General features: G+C 36.0%; 1 protein-coding gene and 1 non-coding gene across 6 annotated transcripts in view; both read right to left on the reverse strand.

Moving 5' to 3' along the window:
* LOC148852129 (uncharacterized) overlaps positions 1-18,096 on the reverse strand; it is a 32,739-nt gene extending 14,643 nt beyond the window's left edge. For 3 of the 5 annotated variants that reach the window (XR_016098651.1, XM_088942490.1, XM_088942485.1), the window contains exons 1-2: positions 17,853-18,096; positions 17,692-17,732 (exon numbers count right to left, since the gene is read on the reverse strand). Coding sequence is in view for 1 of the 5 variants with exons in the window: in XM_088942489.1 (XP_088798615.1) it covers positions 17,853-17,861 (9 nt within the window). In the remaining 4 variants the exon portion in view is untranslated. The remainder of the gene's footprint in view (positions 1-17,691; positions 17,733-17,852) is intronic. The other 2 variants (XM_088942489.1, XM_088942487.1) reach the window with 2 other exon arrangements.
* On the reverse strand, positions 756-862 carry LOC148852130 (small nucleolar RNA R71). The gene has a single exon (XR_016100032.1). It is a non-coding gene; the product is annotated as a small nucleolar RNA R71 (small nucleolar RNA).
* Positions 18,097-19,468: the final 1,372 nt, after the last annotated feature.

Raw genomic sequence — 19,468 nt, forward strand, 5'->3', positions numbered from 1 at the left:
TAGACTAACAATACCAAAGACTTGTAGATCTGAACTCAGATCTAAATTGGGTCTGAATTCAGATGTTGCAATCGATGGATGTAGATAAAGGAACCTTGAATAAGATGATTGGTTTAAATCTGCTTTTAGTATAATCGGCTTCATTTATTCATTTTAGGATGTAGGTTTTGTATTCCAATACTTCACTTTACATTTTCAGTGTGATAGGATTAGTTATTTATTTTCTTTTGTGAATATTGGCATTTTTATTGCTTTGACTTTAACAATTTATGACAAGCAGACCTGAACTGGAAGAGATCCTTTACGACCCGGAGATTGAACGGACTCTCCGTGTCCGTTTGAGAGCTGCTAAGCAAGTCAGACAAGAAGCACAAGAAATGGCTGAACAAAGAACTATGATGGATTATGCCAAGCCTACCCTCACCGGGACTGTCTCCAGCATTATCAGGCCAACTATTGCTGCCAATAACTTCAAAATTAAACCGGCCATAATCCAAATGATACAAAATACGGTTCAGTTTTGTGGTATGGCCCATGAGGATCCGAATGCCCATATTGCTAACTTCTTGGAAATCCGTGACACCTTCAAACACAATGGGGTAAGTGATGATGCCATCCGGCTGAGGTTATTCCCATTTTCTTTGAAGGATAAAGCCAAAGCTTGGTTGAACTCATTACCGGCAGGATCTATAGCCACATGGGACGAAATGGCCAGCCGTTTTCTCTCTAAATATTTTCCCCCTTCTAAAACTGCTAAAATGAGGAATGACATCACTACTTTTTTCCAGCAAGAGGGGGAATCTTTATATGAGTCATGGGAACGATACAAGGAGCTGTTAAGGAGAGTTCCTCACCATGGCCTCCCCATTTGGCTGCAAGTGCAGACTTTCTATAATGGTCTTACTGACTCAAATAAGACCATATTAGATGCTGCAGCCGGAGGATCCATAAATAATAAAACTCCTGAGGTTGCCCATGCACTTATTGAGGAAATGGCAGCCAACAATTATCAATGGCATTCGGAAAGGACTCAAACTAGGAAGCAGCAAGGCTTGCATAATGTTGACACTTATACAGCACTAGCTGCACAAATAGGAGCACTCAGTAAAAAAATAGATGAAATGCAGATAGCTGCCATGCATGTGCAGCCTCTTAATTGTGAATTGTGTGGGGGAGGCCACATCAGTACAGACTGCCAAGTTGGCAATCAGTTCAGACCATCTACTGAACAAGTTGACTATGTCAGCAATTCATCAAGACAGCAGGGTTACCAGAGTCACCATACTTTTCATCCAGGATGGAGGGGACATTCAAACCAGTCCTGGCCAAATCAGCATATTTCCAAGCCGTTCCACCAGACTTATCATCAGCCTGAACCGAAATCCAATTTGGAGGAACTGATGACAAAATTTATAGCAGGTGCAGAAACTAGGTTCCAGAACCAGGAACCTTCAATCAAAAACCTGGAAAACCAAGTCGGGCAATTGGCACAATTAATCTCTTCCAGACTGCCGGGAACTCTTCCAAGCAACACTGAAGTGAATCCACGAGAGCAGGTGCAAGCTATTACCTTAAGAAGTGGAAAAGAGTTGCCTGAGGTAGAAAAGAAGAATTGGGCTGAACCCAAGGCAGAAACAAGCCTTGGAACCAGACAACAGAAGACGGAACAACCAGAAGCACAACAAGGGATGCACCAACAACCACAAGTTCCATTCCCTAACAGGCTGAAGCAACAAAAATTGGAGAAGGAATTTGGTAAGTTTCTTGAAATATTTAAAAGTTTACATATTAATATTCCTTTTGCTGATGCTTTAGCCCAGATGCCACACTATGCAAGGTTTTTGAAGGAATATTGGCAAACAAAAGGAAACTGGGAGATGTGGCTACAGTTGCATTAAATGAGGAATGTTCTGCTATCCTTCTGAACAAGCTGCCTCAGAAACTCAAAGATCCAGGGAGTTTCACTATTCCTTGTACCATTGCCAGTTTAAAAATTGAAAAAGCTTTATGTGACCTGGGAGCTAGCATCAATTTAATGCCATATTCTATCTTCAAGAAATTGGGGTTGAATGAACCCCAACCCACTAGAGTGGCATTACAATTGGCTGATAGATCCATTAGACATCCTAGGGGGATCATAGAAGATGTGTTAGTTAAAGTTGACAAATTCATTTTTCCAATTGATTTCATTGTGTTAGACATGCAAGAAGATGTGGAGGTCCCGCTTATCCTAGGGAGACCTTTCCTGGCTACCGGGAAAGCAATGATTGATGTCCAACAAGGACAACTCAGCCTTAGGATACAAGATGAGGAGATAATTTTTAAAATGTCTGATGCTATGAAACATGCACCCTCTAGTGATGATTCTTGTTTTATGATTGATGCCATTGAATTGACAATTGATGAATGCTTCCAGGTAAGTAGAATAACTGATCCTCTTGAACTCTGCCTCCAGCAGGGAGAACTTGAAGAAACAGAAAATGAAAAAATAAACCTCATGATAGCATACCTGAACGATAAGCCTCAATTCAAGGGAAAGGGGTTTCTTAAATTAGAGAACTTAGGCAAATTGCCCGGACCATCAGGTAAGCCATCACCCCAAGAACCCCCCACCCTTGAACTGAAGCAATTACCATCCCATTTAGAGTATGCTTTTCTTGAGGAACCATCAGATCTCCCCGTGATAATTTCCGCAGCACTGAATCCCTTACAAAGAGAAAAATTATTAAGAGTGCTGCGGGAACACAAAAATGCTATAGCTTGGAAAGTAGAAGATATCAAAGGCATTAATCCATCAATCTGCACTCACAGAATTTTGATGGAAGAGGACAGCAAGCCTTCCGTTCAGCCCCAAAGGCGCCTGAATCCCAACATGAAAGAAGTGGTAAAGGCTGAAATAATTAAGTTGTTAGATGCTGGGATCATTTATCCTATTTCTGATAGTTCTTGGGTAAGCCCTATGCAAGTTGTGCCCAAAAAAGGGGGTACGACTGTTGTTCCAAATGAGAAAAATGAACTCATCCCTACTAGAACCATTACCGGATGGCGTGTGTGTATTGACTATAGAAAATTAAATGAAGCCACCCGGAAGGACCATTTCCCTCTCTCATTTATGGATCAAATGTTGGAGAGGCTAGCCGGGCATGAGTATTATTGTTTCTTGGATGGATATTCAGGGTATAACCAGATACCAATTGCACCAGAAGATCAAGAAAAGACCACTTTTACTTGCCCATATGGAACCTTTGCATACCGAAGGATGCCCTTTGGGTTATGCAATGCCCTAGCAACCTTTCAGCGATGTATGATGTCTATATTTTCTGATATGGTTGAAAAATTTATTGAGATCTTCATGGATGATTTTTCAGTTTTTGGCTCTTCATTTGATGCATGTTTGAATAATCTGGAACAGGTGCTTACTAGATGTAAAGAAACACATCTTGTGTTGAATTGGGAGAAATGTCATTTTATGGTGCAAGAAGGCATAGTGCTTGGACACAAGATCTCTCAAAGAAGTATAGAAGTCGACAAGGCCAAGGTGGAGGCAATTGAAAAATTACCAACCCCAACATCTATTCGTTCTTTGAGAAGTTTCTTAGGACATGTCGGATTCTATAGAAGGTTTATTAAAGATTTCTCAAAAATTTCCAAGCTATTATCTACCTTGCTTCAGAAAGAAGTGCCTTTTAAATTTTCAACTGAATGTCTTCATGCTTTCAACATCTTGAAAGACAAATTGATCCATGCACCTATCATGATAGCACCAGATTGGACCCTCCCATTTGAATTGATGTGTGATGCGAGTGATTTTTCTATAGGAGCTGTTTTAGGATAAAGAATGAACAAACATTTTCAGCCAATTTACTATGCTAGCAGAACCTTGACTGGACCCCAACTCAATTACACCACCACAGAAAAGGAGCTGTTAGCAGTAATATTTGCACTTGATAAGTTTCGTTCATATCTGATATTATCCAAGGTTGTTGTCCACACAGATCACTCGGCATTAAGGCACTTGCTTACCAAGCAAAACTCAAAACCAAGACTGATCAGGTGGATCCTTTTATTGCAAGAGTTTGACATTGAGATTAGAGACCTGAAGGGTGCTGCAAACCTGGCTGCTGACCATCTCTCCCGGTTGGACACGGTAAGCTCAAAAGAGGAGATAACCAGCAACATTCGAGAAGAATTTCCGGATGAGCAGTTGTACTCAATACAGAAATACTCATATCCTTGGTATGCTGATTTTGCTAATTATCTAGCTGCACAAGTCCTTCCTCCTAACCTTTCATATCAACAGAAAAAGAAATTCTTTTCTGATGTAAAATACTATCTGTGGGAGGAACCCTTTTTGTATAAATTGTGTGCAGATCAGATCATAAGGAGATGTGTCCCCGAGGAGGAGATGGAGTCGGTACTCCAATTTTGCCATGATAAAGAAGCAGGAGGTCATTTTGGAGCTAGTCGCACGGCAGCCAAGGTTTTGCAATCAGGTTTTTATTGGCCCACACTCTTCAAAGATGCCCATCGGTATGTGTCCACATGTGACAAATGCCAAAGATCGGGAAACATTTCCCGACGGAATGAAATGCCCCTTTCCAATATTTTAATCTGTGAAATCTTTGATGTTTGGGGTATAGATTTCATGGGACCTTTCCCGAATTCTTTTGGGAATAAGTACATCCTCGTTGCAGTTGACTATGTATCCAAATGGGTAGAAGCCATGGCTTTACCCACAAATGACTCAAGAAGGGTAGTACACTTCCTAAAGAAGCTATTCTCCCGATTTGGCACTCCGCGAGCTATAATTAGTGATAGGGGAACTCACTTCTGCAATAGCCAATTTGAGAGGTTAATGCAGAAATATGGAATTACACATAAATTAGCTACCCCTTATCACCCTCAAACCAGTGGCCAAGTGGAGTTGGCTAACAAGGAACTCAAAAGAATTCTGGAAAAGACCGTAGCATCCACCAGAAAAGATTGGTCCATCAAATTAGATGATGCATTATGGGCATACAGAACTGCATTTAAGACACCTATTGGCATGTCCCCCTACAGATTGGTCTTTGGTAAAGCATGCCATTTACCAGTTGAATTGGAACACAAGGCCTATTGGGCTCTTAAATTCTTAAATTTTGACATTCAGGCCACAGGGGCTAAAAGGCGGTTGCAATTGAATGAATTGGATGAATTCAGACTTACCACCTATGAGAATGCCAAAGTTTATAAAGAAAGAATAAAAAACTGGCATGATAAGAACTTGCTGAGACGGGACTTTTATGTAGGCCAACAGGTATTGTTATATAATTCCCGTCTCCGCTTGTTTCCAGGTAAGCTGAGATCCAGGTGGTCTGGACCCTTTACCATTTCACAGGTTTTTCCCCATGGGGCTATAGAACTCACCCACCCGGTTCAGGGCACGTTTAAAGTAAATGGTCAGCGCCTAAAACCATATTTAATGGGCAGTACTGTACCCCCTCCATCCACTGTTTATCTAGATAACCAATAATCTCTTATGCTTGCTCATGAACAAGTTAAGGAATCTTTTTGTCATTTATCTTTTTAGAATATTAGTTAGTAAAATAAAGATCTTTTTCTCAAAATTCCAATTCTTTAAGGACTCAGTTCATCATTTTCTTTTCTTCAGTTTGCTCTAGCAAGTGTGACTCCCTAACACTACGAACATTGAGGACAATGTTCATCTCAAGTGTGGGGGAGTGAGCCCGAGGCTAGGGTATGGGGGTTGAAACCATGCACCTCATGCACCCCAACACACATATGCAAGCAATGATATTACAAAAAAAAAAAAAAAAAAAAAAAAAAAGACTGGAACCCCTCAAGTTCATTACTATTTATTTGATGATTTTTTTTAAGAAGGAATTCAATGAGTTGAGGGAGACTGATGTACTTGTTAAGTTTTTATTCTTGTGAATGACCCAATTTGATTTATGCAGGAGAAAAGGGGAGATGAATATGCCTTTCAGCATGACTAGCCCTAACTTCCTTCATGTGTATGGAAGCCCTTGATTTCATTGTTAATGGTCAAGAGAGCTAGTGCACATCTGAAGTGCTAATTCTTGAGGTTCAATAATTGCAAAGAAGGACAAAAGCCCAAATTGACTCCGCTATTCTGAGCTGAATAGTAAAACTAGCAGCTTAGAACATGAGTCCTATTTACCTACCTCAAACAAGTGACCAGTGTGAGATGGAGCATAAGATGCACTCACACAAAAAAAAAAAAAAAAAAAAAAAAAAAAAAAAAGAGAGAGAAAAGTGTGAGATGGAGCATAAAATGCACTCACACCGAAAAGAAAAAAAAAAAAAAGGTGAGATGGAGCATAAAATGCACTCACCCTTAGAAATAAGTAATTGTGGTGACAACCGAGGTTCAAAGGGGCACTCTAAAGTTGAACTCTCATAGAGATTTAGTTACAGATGTGAAACTTAGTGAAATTTGATTATTAACCTTGACAATTAAGGAGCTGATTTATATATGAATTAGGAGTGAAGGCTAGACTATGATGAAATTCATATTCTCCTTTCCTCGGATCTGATACATATCTTAAATGGTAATTTACAAGAATAAGAGTTGAGCACTTACAAAAGTTCCCCGACTACTCAATGCATTTCTATCTTAAAAAGTTCACCAGGTAAATGGTGAGAACAGAAGGGGGGAATGTTAAGTTTATGGCTGATGTCTTTGCTTGAGGACAAGCAAAAGCTTAAGTGTGGGGGTATTTGATGAACTTACAATTTATCTATAATTTTTGAGGACTTTAGCATGGATTTTTATGCCGGTTTTATTAATTTTTGCCTTAATTTAGCTTAATGCTAAGAATAGGTTCAGGGATAATCAATCCAAGAAAAGGAAGGAAAAAGGCAAGAAAAGAAGGTTCAAAAAGACCAATTTCAGTCCAGCCCGGTCGTGGAAGCAAGAGAGAGCACTTCGGCCCCAAAAGAGCAAGTGAATTCCTTGAGAAAACCCAAGAAAATAAAGCCTAGCTATGAGGAGAATTCGGCCCAGCAAGGAAGGCCCATTTTTAGCCCAAATAACAGCCTAGAGTGTAGCCCACATGAGCTCAAAAGCAAGCTAAGTTGTAGCCCAAATAGCAGCCCAAAGGGAGCTAGGGGCGGCAACTTCTAGGAGTTTCTTGAAGAGAAGGAGGGAGCACTCTAGAAGGTTCATGAGGGGTGTAATACACCCCATTCTAGAGGCTTCAAGAAGGGGCAAGAGCCCCCTTGAAAAACTATATAAGGAGGCCTCTAGGAGGGGAGAAAGTTGTTCAATTGCTTGAGAGGAAGGCTCTCCCACTCTTAGAGGTTCGGCCACCTTGAGAGAAGAGAAGAGAAGAAGGCTAGGCGCAAGGAAGAAGAAGAAGAAGGGCTGAAGGAAGTTCAAGACAAGCAAGCTAGAAGAAGAAGGTGAGTTCGAATTGAGAGTTTGTGATTCAAAGATCTTCTGTAATAAATCATTTGTAGTTTCATTCTCTTTTGATTTGAATTCAGTTTCTTAGTTATATGTTCTTTCTTCTTTCTCCTTGTTTCCATTCTTCCTTGATGTATTTCAGCTTGTAAAATTTCAGTTCAGCAATCTAATTCTTTTTGATTCATTCAAATGGTCATGCATTGTATTTGAAGTTTCTTGAATAAGGGTGTGATTGTAGATTAATTCGGCCAACTAACCTTCAAAACTCAGATCTGAATTCTCAGATCTGAGATTGCAAGATCTGAATTGCTTGAAAGAGAATTCAGATCTGCAATTTTCAGATTGGGCGAATTAATCTACATCTTGGAATTCCTAGAGTGCTTGAGAGAGACTCTAGGAATTCAGATCTACTATTCAAGAACTGAATTGAGTGCAAGGTTAGAGATAACTTGCACAATTCAGTTGGTGATCAATTCAGATTTGAATTGATGCCTTAGAAGTGTTTGAAGAAATGCATGCATGGGGATTAGATTCTTGCTAGAGATAGAAGAACCGTCACTCATGCATAGGATGAACATGCACTTGAGAGAGGCTGTTCATGACCTTGGGGTTTCACCAAACCAAGGCTCAATCATGATTCATTCGAATGATCCAAATTGATAGATTGCTGAATTCTGAGATTGACATTTACTGCTTACTCTTCTAACCTGAATTGAAGGCAATTGGACCAATGATTTAGATAGATTTTAATTTGGGATTTCTTAGCTTTCATTAGAGTTTTGATTTATTTGTTGATCAGATAAGAAATGTTCAATTTAGTATTGGTAATTGTTTCCTAAATCCTCGTGGGAACGATACTTCACTCACTACTTTATTACTTGAACGGCTAGTGCACTTGCTAGTGTCACAATGAGCCACACATCAGAGAACGAGGCAGAGGGGGAGTAGGAGAGCGATAGAGGGGGAGGGAGACCAGGAGAGAGAGAGAGAGAATGGGGGCGAGACAAAGGGAGAACAGGTGAGAGTTATAGAGTGAGAGTGAGGAGGGAGAATAGGAGAGAGGGAGAGAAACCGAAGTTCAGTTGTCTGCAGTCGAAGAGAAGAGAGTTGTGTGTGAGAGAACGAAAGAGAAAGAACAGGGAGTGTGGGAGATAACAATGGTTGTGGGCCCTAACAGGGTCATTTTAGTCTTTGCAATTTAAGGTTAAATTTCAAAATAAATTATTAAATAAATGTTATTGTGACATGTAATCTGAGTTGGATTGCCACGTCACAGGAAAAGCTTAGGTAGAAGTGTGATGCTTACATGGCGTGGGAATCAGTCTTATACTTTCAAAAGTTGAATTATAGTGTAATTGTAAATTCTGTATGGGCTGGCCTGGTGTTCAGATTTCTACAATGGACCTGCTCGTACTTTAGTTACAGAAGGGGCACATGGGTCTTTTCCCTTTCTTTGTTAGTTGCCCTATAAATAATAATATATTCTGATTGCCAGTCATTATTCGTGTCGCCAATCTTTCTTCTTCTCTTCTACCTTCTCCCTTCTACCTCTCTTCCCTTGTCTCTCTTATTTTCTGTTGTTTCTCTATTGCTAAGATGGTACCAAAGCGGGTTTACTGAATGTGAGAGTAGATCGAACAAGTTTTCTACTTCAATTTGCTATCTTCTCCAGATTGAGAACAAAAAACTGACCTACGATTGGTACAAAGTACAAACCTTCCTATTTTTTCTCTTATCTTTCTTGGTCGTGTACCAAGAGAAAAATCAAATGAATCTAGGCTATTGAATGTTGTAAAAAATTTGTGAGGTTTAGACCAAATTTTCTTGGATCGTGTGATCCTGTACCTATGAAAAGGTGATTGTAGGTCACGAATGATCGATTATTTCCAATTTTTGGTGTGATTGCAATTTTTTAAGGATCTCTCCTGATGGTTAATGCAGTTAGACATTTTGGAAGATTGGTAGGTTGGAACTGTTAACCCGGACATGTTTGAAATCAATTTGTTCTTGCCCTTTTTTTTTGGAAATTGGTGTTATTTTTGCTCAGTTTGTGTCCAAACCGAAGTGTGTATGTGGACTGCTTATTTGGTGTGGAGCTAGGATTTGTTTTTTGGTGTAAGAAGGGGTCCTAAGTTGTGTGCTGAGACTAAACTACCTTGAATGGTCTAGGGGAATCAAACTCTACATTACTGCTAAGGGAAAATATGATATATTAATGGTAAAGTGAAGGAACAAAAGATTGAAAGTACTGAATATGATAGGTAGAACCAAGAAAATAGTATGGTGATGTCATGGATCTTGGCTTCCATGCTGCTACAAGTAAGGAAGATGTTCATGTGGGTTGAAATAACTTGTGAAATATGTGAACAAGTAAAATCTACTTATTTAGAGAAAAGGCACTATGCCAAGATATACCAATTGCAAGCTAAATCCTCTACTTACAAGCAGGGGGAGAGAAGTCTCTCAGTATACTACTCAAATCTGACATCAATCTGGAAGGAACTGTATCACTATCAAAATGTGAATTGGAAGTGTGATGAAAATGCAAGGGCATACATGTCACTTGTTTCTCAATAACAAGTATTTGCTTTTCTTTTTGAGTTGAACCCTACATATGAGTCTATTAGGGTACAAATCTTGGGAAGTAAAGACTTATCATCAGTTCATGAGGTTTATGCCTTAATTTAGTCAAAAGAGAGTAGAAGTGTGATAAATTGTGTAGAGGGGGAACGGTTGCCCTAGCTATCTGAGGAGGTACAGGTTCAAATGTCAGAAGCTCCTTTAAGAAGGGTGATTCTCAGAAGAGAGTGAATGGCAAGAGTAAACTTTGGTGCACTCATTGTTAGAAGACTAGACACACTAGAGATACATGTTAAGACCTCCGTGGGAAACCTAAACGAGCATAGAAATTGAGTAAGAAATCAACAACTAATTAGAGTAAGAAACCAATCTAACAAAATCTTAAAAAATATAACTTAGCTAATGTGGCATCTCAAGAGACTAGTCCAATGGTAACTCAGGAGCAGCACCCTAGTTCTGACCCTAAGGAAGAGATTATCAAGTCCTTTCGTGACCATTTGGAGTTATATGATAGGACTCTTCACCAGATGGATTTTGGTCATACTCCTTTTACCTCCTTTGGATCTACATCAGGTAACACTATCATTGCTTTCCATGTGTCATCTCATACATTTGATTCCCTTGAATAATTGACTTTGGAGCCTTAAACCACATGATTGGTAAGTCAAATTTATTTCGGGCATATAACCTCCTCTCTTAGAGAGATAATGTGAGACTCATTGATGGTTCATTCTCCAAAATAGTCAACCAAGGAACCATATCTCTTCCATTCGTCCTTACCCTCTAATGTGTAGCATGTCCCTAAATTACCTATGAATTTACTTTATATTAGCAGTATTACTCATTCCTTGTATTGCTCAGTTACTTTATTTCCTTCTTAATGTGTGTTTTAGGATTTGGCCTCGGGGAAGACGATTGGTAGAGGAAGCATGGTGGATGGTCTCTACGTGTTGGAGAATAAAGTTGGTATTGTGGCTACAGAGTCCTTAAGTTCATCTAGTGAGAGTTAAGTCCACTTATGGCATAGTTGTCTTGGTCATCTTTCTTTTGAGTCATTAAAATTTATGTTTACAGAATTGTTCAAGTCTTTGTCAGTTAGCGAGTTGCAATGTCAGACATGTCAATTGAGCAAACATTGTAGAAATTCTTTTTCTTTTAAGAAACAAAAGATCTAAATTTCTGTTTCATATTGTTTATTCTGATGTTTGGGGTCTTGTTATTGTACCAACTGAGGTTGTATATAAGTATTTCATTACTTTGATTGATGACTAATCTAGATATACTTGGGTTTATCCTATGTGATATAGAGATGAAGTGCTAAAGATTGTGAAAGACTTTCAACACATGGTTTTCACTTAATTCCAAACTGAAATTCATATTTTCCAGTAGGGCAATGCAAAAGAGTACTTCCATAGTGATTTCATAGAGTTCTTTCCTTTGTATGGATCTCTTCATCGATGCTCTTGTGCTAGGACACCCCAGCAAAATGGTGTTGCTGAAAAGAAAAATAATCATTTTCTCAAAATAGCTCATGGTTTATTATTCCATATAAATGTTCCGAAACGGTTTTGGGTGGATGTTGTTCTGTATGTTGTATATATCATCAATCGTATGCCATCTCGGTTACTAGAGTATAAGGTCCCACATCAACTTTTGTTTCCTATAGCTCTGTTGTCCCCCATTCCAATGCGTGTTTGCGGGTGTCGTTGCTTTGTTAATGACTTGTCCCCTACTCACAGTATACTCGATACTCGTACTATTCCTTGTATTTTCCTTGGTTACCCTTTATCTCAAAAGGGTTACCATTACTATGATCCCGCCTCACGCAAGTACTATTTCTCTATGGATGTTTCCTTCTTTGAGAGTTTACTTTCTTCTCGATTTCTCCTCAATGGAGAGTAGAGTTGAGGAGAAACACACTCAGGGTTAGACTCAATTACCCTCTCTTCTTGATTCTCCTTTATTTTGTGTCTTTCTCCGCTGCTACAAGAGCCAAAAGAGTTCAAGAGCCATGGAACCTGAAACTGTGCAACCAACATCATTGGATTCTCCAGAAGTAGATCCTCCTCATTAGCCAAGTACATTTGTTCCGATTGATATGCCTGAACCTCTTAATATTGATTCCCCTATCATTAATGCTCTTAATATTCTTATTGCTAAGAGAAAGGGTGTTAGATCTTGTACTACTAATTGTCTTATGATCATATTTCACCTTCATATCATGCATTCCTTTCCTTTGTTAATAGTGTCTCTACTCCTAAGAATGTGGTAGAAGGTTTATCCAAACCTGAATGAACAGATGCAATGAAGGAATAAATTGATGCATTGCACAAAAATGGCACTTGGGAGTTGGAGGATCTTCATAAAGGGAAGGACCTAATGGGATGCAAGTGGGTGTTCACAGTGAAGCATAAGGCTGATGAAACAGTTGAAAGTACAAGGCTAGGTTAGTGGCAAAAGGGTTTACACAAGTATATGGAGTAGACTATGCAAAGGCATTTGCTCCAGTAGCCAAGATGAATTCTATTAGGATTCTTCTTTCATTGGCAGCGAATCTTGACTGGGCACTTCACTAGTTTGGTGGGTTTCACTTACCTGTTCACCAGATGGGGTTCAAACAATGCCAGTCAGATCACACTCTGTTTGTAAAGAAAGGTGAAGGGAATATTTTTACTTTAATTGTGAATGTTGATGACATAGTGATCACAGGAAACTAGAAGATTGAAATACAAAAACTAAAGAAATTCTTAACTACTCAATTCACAGTGAAAGATCTAAGACCCTTATGTTATTTCCTTGGGATTGAAGTTGCCTTCTCTCGAAAGGGAATCTTTATTTCCCAACGAAAATATGTCCTTAATCTATTAGAGGATACAAGAAAGTTAAGGGGTGAAGCCAATTGATTCACCAATTGAACCTAACCATAAGCTAGGAGTCAGCCAAAAAGAGTTCTTGAAAGATGTGAAGAAGTTCCAAAGACTTGTAAGGACACTCTTATATTTTTCTATGACTAGGCCTGATATTTCTTATGTAGTGAGTGTCCTTAGTCAATTCATGCACAATCCTAGGATAACTCACTTTGAAGCTGCAAAGAGGATCCTTAGATACCTCAAGAAGTTTTCAAGAGCTGGTTTGTTGTTCTAGAAACATGGGCATTTGAAGGTAGAAGTGTATACAGATGTTGATCGGGCAGGGGCAATTGATGATCAAAAATCTACCAGTGGATATTGTACCTTTGTGTGAGGAAACTTAGTCACTTGGAGAAGTAAGAAGCAAAGTGTGGTGGCTAGGTCCAGTGTTGAAGCAGAATAACAGAGCTATGTCTCATGAAGTTGTTAAATTCATGTTGATAAGAAACCTGTTAGGTGAACTAGGTTTTGCAGTTAATAACCCCATGTCACTCTATTGTGACAATAAAGCTGCTATCAACATTGTTGTTAATCCAATCCTCCATGATAGGACAAAACACATTGAAGCGGACATGCATTTTATTAGAGAAAAATTTGTTAATGGGGAAGTGTGCACTCCATATGTCAGCTTAGAAGAACAACTTGTGGACATCTTCACCAAGGGTCTTCATCATGTGCGGCACAATAATTTGTGTGACAAGTTGGGCATGATTGACATCTATGCCCCAACTTGAGGGGGAGTGTTGAAATAGTTTATTTTATTTCTATTTTATTATTTTGTCTACTTAGGGTCTATTTGGTTTATTTAAAGTATTTATTTTGTGGTTGTTATTATACTTTAGTTATAATAGGGGTACAAGGGTCTTTTTCCTTTCTTTTTTAGTCATTGTATAAATATTAATATATTTTGGCGCCTCTAGTCACTATTCTTGTTGCCAATCTTTCTTCTTCTCTTCTACCTTCTCCCTTCTTCCTCTCTTCCCTTCTCTCTCTTATTTCCTGTCATTTCTCTACTGTTAAGACTATTTGTGTCTTTTTCTCTATCTCTCTTGTTTTTGCTTTGGGTTGGGTTTTCTAGGTCTCTCTCTCTCTCTCTCTCTCTCCTTTCTGGTTTCTGTTAGGGTTTCTGGTTACAATTTGTTTTTTGCATTTTCAAATTTGTGTTAAGGTTTGTCCTTAGGGTTTTGCTTTATAGATTTTGTGCTACATTGTTGCCGATGATGACGTTGTATTTCTTGCGTTCTCCTAGTTTTGCCTTTTTTCATTGTTTTGTTTCACAGGTTGGTTACTTGGTTGTAGTGCTGACGAGCAATGGCAGCAAGGAGTAGTGGTTGTTGAGTCTATCATCGTGAACAATTCCCTCCTAAGGATTTTGGTTTTTTGGTAGTTCTCTTGATGGTTTTCTTTTTATTGGTTTCACAGGTTGGTTGGCTGCGACACAAAGTTTTTATGTTCCCTGGTTGCTAAGAGCACCAATCTTTATGTTTTTGTCGGTAAGTTTTCGTTGGATTGGTCTTCCTCCTTTGTAGTTTTGACAATGATGTTGCATTTCTTATTTTGTTCTCTTAGCTTTGTTTTTTCCATTGTTTTGGAGGTTGGTTGATTGTGGCACTAGTAGGGAAAGAGGTTGATTGGTGGTGCCATCAAGGAGGAATGGGTTCATAGAATGCTTCGTGGTTTCCTTCTCTTCACAGAATGGTCTTCCCTTCCATTGTTTATTGTGTTGTCTTTCTACTCTTAATGGTTTTCTTTCTCTTGTTTTCATAGGTTGGTTGGTTGTAATATTAACGAGCAATGGGTGGTGGCGAGTAATGGTTCCTCAGATGGTTATCGTGAACAATTTGCTCGGTGAAGATTATGGTATGTCGGCTAGACCCATCAGGTTGGCATTGCAGATCGGCTTGTCTGAGTTGCTAGGGCGAAATGTTCCAATTAAATGGGTGCTATACCTTTTAGACCAATCAATCTATGTTGACAAACTAAAACGTTCGAATTGAATTGGTGTTATTCATTTTCTAATGTTTTCCAAATATTAAGCGTTTTGGTAGAGATTTGAAAAGGATGTAGATAGTGCCATAGGACACCTTTTCCTAACATCTTTCCTACTATGATGAATAGATATAATCTTTCCCAAGAGATATTTTATGGTCAATGCAACTTACATTTTATCTCTTTCCCAATATATATGGTTCGATGCAAATATTTATTAAAGTCTTATGTGTATTTGTTTTATATTATAAGATTATATTATAGTATGAAATTATATTACATGACTTATATTATATACCTTATATTATATTATGTTATATATTAACTTACATGCACTATATATAAGTTAATATCATAAGATTATATTTATAACTTATATCATAGTATAATACCATACACTATAATACTATATCATATTAAAATAGTTATATGAATATAAATAATATAGCTGATATAATAAATCATATTTATTGTATTATTTAATCCTACTCATTATACTATTTATTTATTAATGAAATCCTTAAGTTCTACTTATGTTAAGGTTGGTTAGTTGTTTGATACATGTTATATATGGGTGTCGTGTATTAAATGATATCTGTATGTTATATTTGATGTAAGGTATAGAAATCTCTTTCAATATAAGTTGCCAAGCACATTCGATTTTATATTTATATTTTATTATAAGATTGTTTGATGTGATATGATTTGTACAATCAACCCTACTGATTGATGTGATTTCACTTTTATATACAGTTTATTCCTCTTATTACATGCTCTCTTCCTTTTCATAGTATGTTTTTCTCTTCTTTTTTATTTGTTGTTGTGTTCATTGATAGTCTTTCGTAATAGATTTTTAATATACATTTATTCATTGTTTTATACTTATTGTGCATATATGTTAAGACTATTACTCTTGTTTGTTTGTATGGCTATTTGCACCTCTTATTGTTTATCAATATATCGGCAAAGCCCTCTTTCTCCTTGGTTTTCCCATTATTTTATGTATTATTACTCATTTATATGATTTTTATTGTTTTTCTCTTAATACAATGTTTCTTTTCTATTATATTGTTGCTTTATGCATTATAAATTTTTGTTAACATTATTTAGCTGTTGACTTGCTAATGGCCAATTTTGATTGCCATTAGCAGTTTGTGTTATTATGTGTAATTAGTAGAATAAATGGCCATCCAAAAAAATAAGTATTCACCATTCTTGGTATGGTTTATTTTGGATTGTATAAAGTTTTTTTTACAAATTTTTATTTTAGATGTACGTGTTTTTTTTTTAATTATGTTATTACTGAACCCTCATTTCATGTTAGGTAGTTATGTTTTAGGAAATCATTAATCGTTCTATTATAGCCTTTATATTTTTTGGCATATTCAATTTCATTTGTTTTATTCAATAAGATTTTCTTTTTCAATCAAATTATTATAGTTTCATTTAGTTGGTGTTTTGTGTTCAGAGTCTAAAATCTTTTATTGGTGTTTTCTATAGCAATCAACATTTCCTCCAACTTATGTGGAAAAGTAGTGTGTTTTTTGGTTATTATTGCTTTTGCATGTGAACTATTTGGGCTTTTTAGCCACATTTAGTCAAATGTAAGTTGTTTTTGTAATAAAAATAAACTTAAAAAGACATGAAACAACGAAAACAAAATAATAAGAGAATGCTATTTCAAAGTTTAATCTTTTAATGTTTCAGGCGAAACACAATTGTTTTGAACTAATTTCTCTATGTGATATCAATTGGTGTTTTTCCTTTTATTTATGAAACTTGTTGAGCTTTGAAAATCGTAAATGTTTTATTTTGTATTTATTCTAGATGCTTCTTATTGATACTTTTTCTTTTTGTTATTTTTTAATAATTTAATAAATCCAATTTGTTACACAGTATTTTTATCCTCATAGAAGTTATCAAAACTCTAATTACCAATTAATAAATGATTCCATTTTATATTATTAACTACTATATTTTTGTAAAGAACTCCCTTTTCCTAGTTAAATTTTCTTTGCATAGGGGATATTTTCTTCTCCACTCCTCTTGATTCTGATTGTAGTCTACATTTAGTCATCAATTTATTTATTATTTCGCTAATATTTCATTCTCTAGGCAGTTTACTATCATTTGATGTTATTCATTTTGGTGATCAAGTTTTTCATCTTTTGTTTTTCTTATACAATTAATGAATTTAATTTTATTGTATATTATCTTATTTTCCAATTGGATTTTTAGCTACCTGATTAAGTTTTCTTCATTTCATCTTCCATTTTTCCTTTAATTTTTTATTTATTTATGCACTTATTGTTTTTGTTATTCTAATCTAATTTTTTGAGTTCTTATTTTATTTTTTTCTTTCATTTTTTGAATTTCTTTTATTTTTTTAGCACTCTAATTTATGGCCAACAAATGATTCCATCTTACCTTATTAGCTATTATTAGGGATGCAAATGGATCAGATCGGATTCAGATCAGGGAAAGATTCAAATTTGATTCGATAGAAAAAATCATATGATTCCAAGTTGAATTTAAATTTGTCAGATTTTATATTCATTGGTTGAAATTTGACTTGGATCATTTCATTGGATATCCAATATAGATCCGATTCGATTCGATTGAGCATTTTCGAATCGAATCTCCATATAATTAAAAATCATATGAAAATTAGTCTCGAATAAACCTAAATGTCTAAACCTATTCCATATAATAAAACTCATATAAAAATTAGTCTCAACAAACCTAAACCTATTTTTTATAACAAAATAAAAATCTCAGACTCACCTTAATTTCTATTCGAAAAAAATGATTATGGAATCTCAGATCTAGAAACAAAAAATAAAAAGTAAGTGAGGTGTAACCATGTGAAGTGATCTTGGAGGATTTAGAAACGAAAAGGGAAAATGGAAAAATAAACAAATAGAAGAAGGGGAATGAAGGATTACCAGTGGCATTGAGATCGTTGATTGGTTAAGATATGGATGCGAGGCAACCGACGACCGGCAATGGTGAAGATTGAATGACAAGTCACCATTGACGACTGGTGATGGCGGCAAGCAACAATAAAGCAACAAAACGGCGGCTAGGGTTCTCCAGTTCTTCTTAGGTTTAGAGTTAGAACAAATAGAAGAAGAAGAGAATGGGTCTTGGGTAGGGTTTGTTTTCCCAAATCCCACTCCACTTTTGTTCGGTGATAGGGTTTACTACTTTACTTTTAAATTTCCAATTTTATACTTTTGTAATTAATAAAATTACATTATATTATTTTTAAAACAAAATATTAAAATGGGGTGCGAGTGTCATTTTCCAATAATTATAAAAATAATATTATATGTGTGTGTGTGAAGGGTCTGATGGGATTGGATCTTTTCAGATCGAATCTGGGGATGATTTGAATTGGATCCAAATTCCAAATGGATCCAATGTTGCAATCTAGTTCAATTTGAAAGTACGAAAGGGGGTTTCCGAATCCACTAATTTTGGATTGGATTTGAATTTGAATCGGATTAGAATCTGATCCATTTGCACCTCCTAACTACTAGTCCATGACTAATTTTATTTAGCATAGTGGTGCACAATTATTTTTCATTACTTTTGGTTTTGATTTTAATATACATTTAGTTATTACTTTTTTATTATACCCTTGATATTCTCTTTTCTAGTTAGTTTACTATCATTACATGTTATTCAATTTTCCAATTGTCTTTGTCTTTGTTTTCTGTTTCTTATACAATTAATGAATTCAATTTCATCATATATTATTTTTCTATTGATTGTTCATCTAGTTAATTAACATTTTTTCATTTCATCTCCTCGTTTCTTTATTTCTTATCTATTATTTTTGCTACTTTTGTTAATTTAAAGTCTGTAATTTTTTTATTCTCCATTTTGGCTTTTTAACTTTTTCCATGTCATTGTCTTTAGATTATTTAATTAATGCAATTTTGTTACACACTATTTTTATTAGTATAAAAGTCGATTCTCTAGTTACATGTTATATTTTTATGGGAAACTCCTTGATCCATGTACTATTTTATTTCTCATTGTGGATGTTTATTTATTTTTATTACTCTTCATTTTATCTTTATTCTACTTTTAGTTATTCATTTCTTTATTATTTTAATGACATTTAATTTTGTAAATATTATTACATATTATTCATTTTTTTCATCAAGTTCCCCACTTTTTATGTTATTTAGAATTAATTTCTCCCAATGTGATGATAATTGTTGCTTCTTTTTTTTTATTTATGAAATTTGCTGAGCTCCGAAGGTCTTAAATGTTTCTTATTTATATTTTTGCATTCTATTATCTTTTTATCATTTAATTAATTTAGTTTTGTTACACACAATTTCTATCATTGTAGTGAAGAAATCCCCCTTCCATGACTTCATGACAACTTTTTCTTCGCATAGTGAACATTTTCTTCTCTACTACTCTTGGTTTTAATTTTACTCTATATTTAGTCATTGATTTTTTTTATTATTACATTGATATTTTATTTCCTAGTAGTTTACAATTTTTACATGTTTTTCGATTTAATGACTGAGTTTCTTACCTT

Source organism: Nelumbo lutea, chromosome 5 (genome assembly GCF_056320005.1).
Source record: "Nelumbo lutea isolate HS-2025 chromosome 5, American lotus-T2T, whole genome shotgun sequence".
Classification (NCBI taxonomy): domain Eukaryota; kingdom Viridiplantae; phylum Streptophyta; class Magnoliopsida; order Proteales; family Nelumbonaceae; genus Nelumbo; species Nelumbo lutea.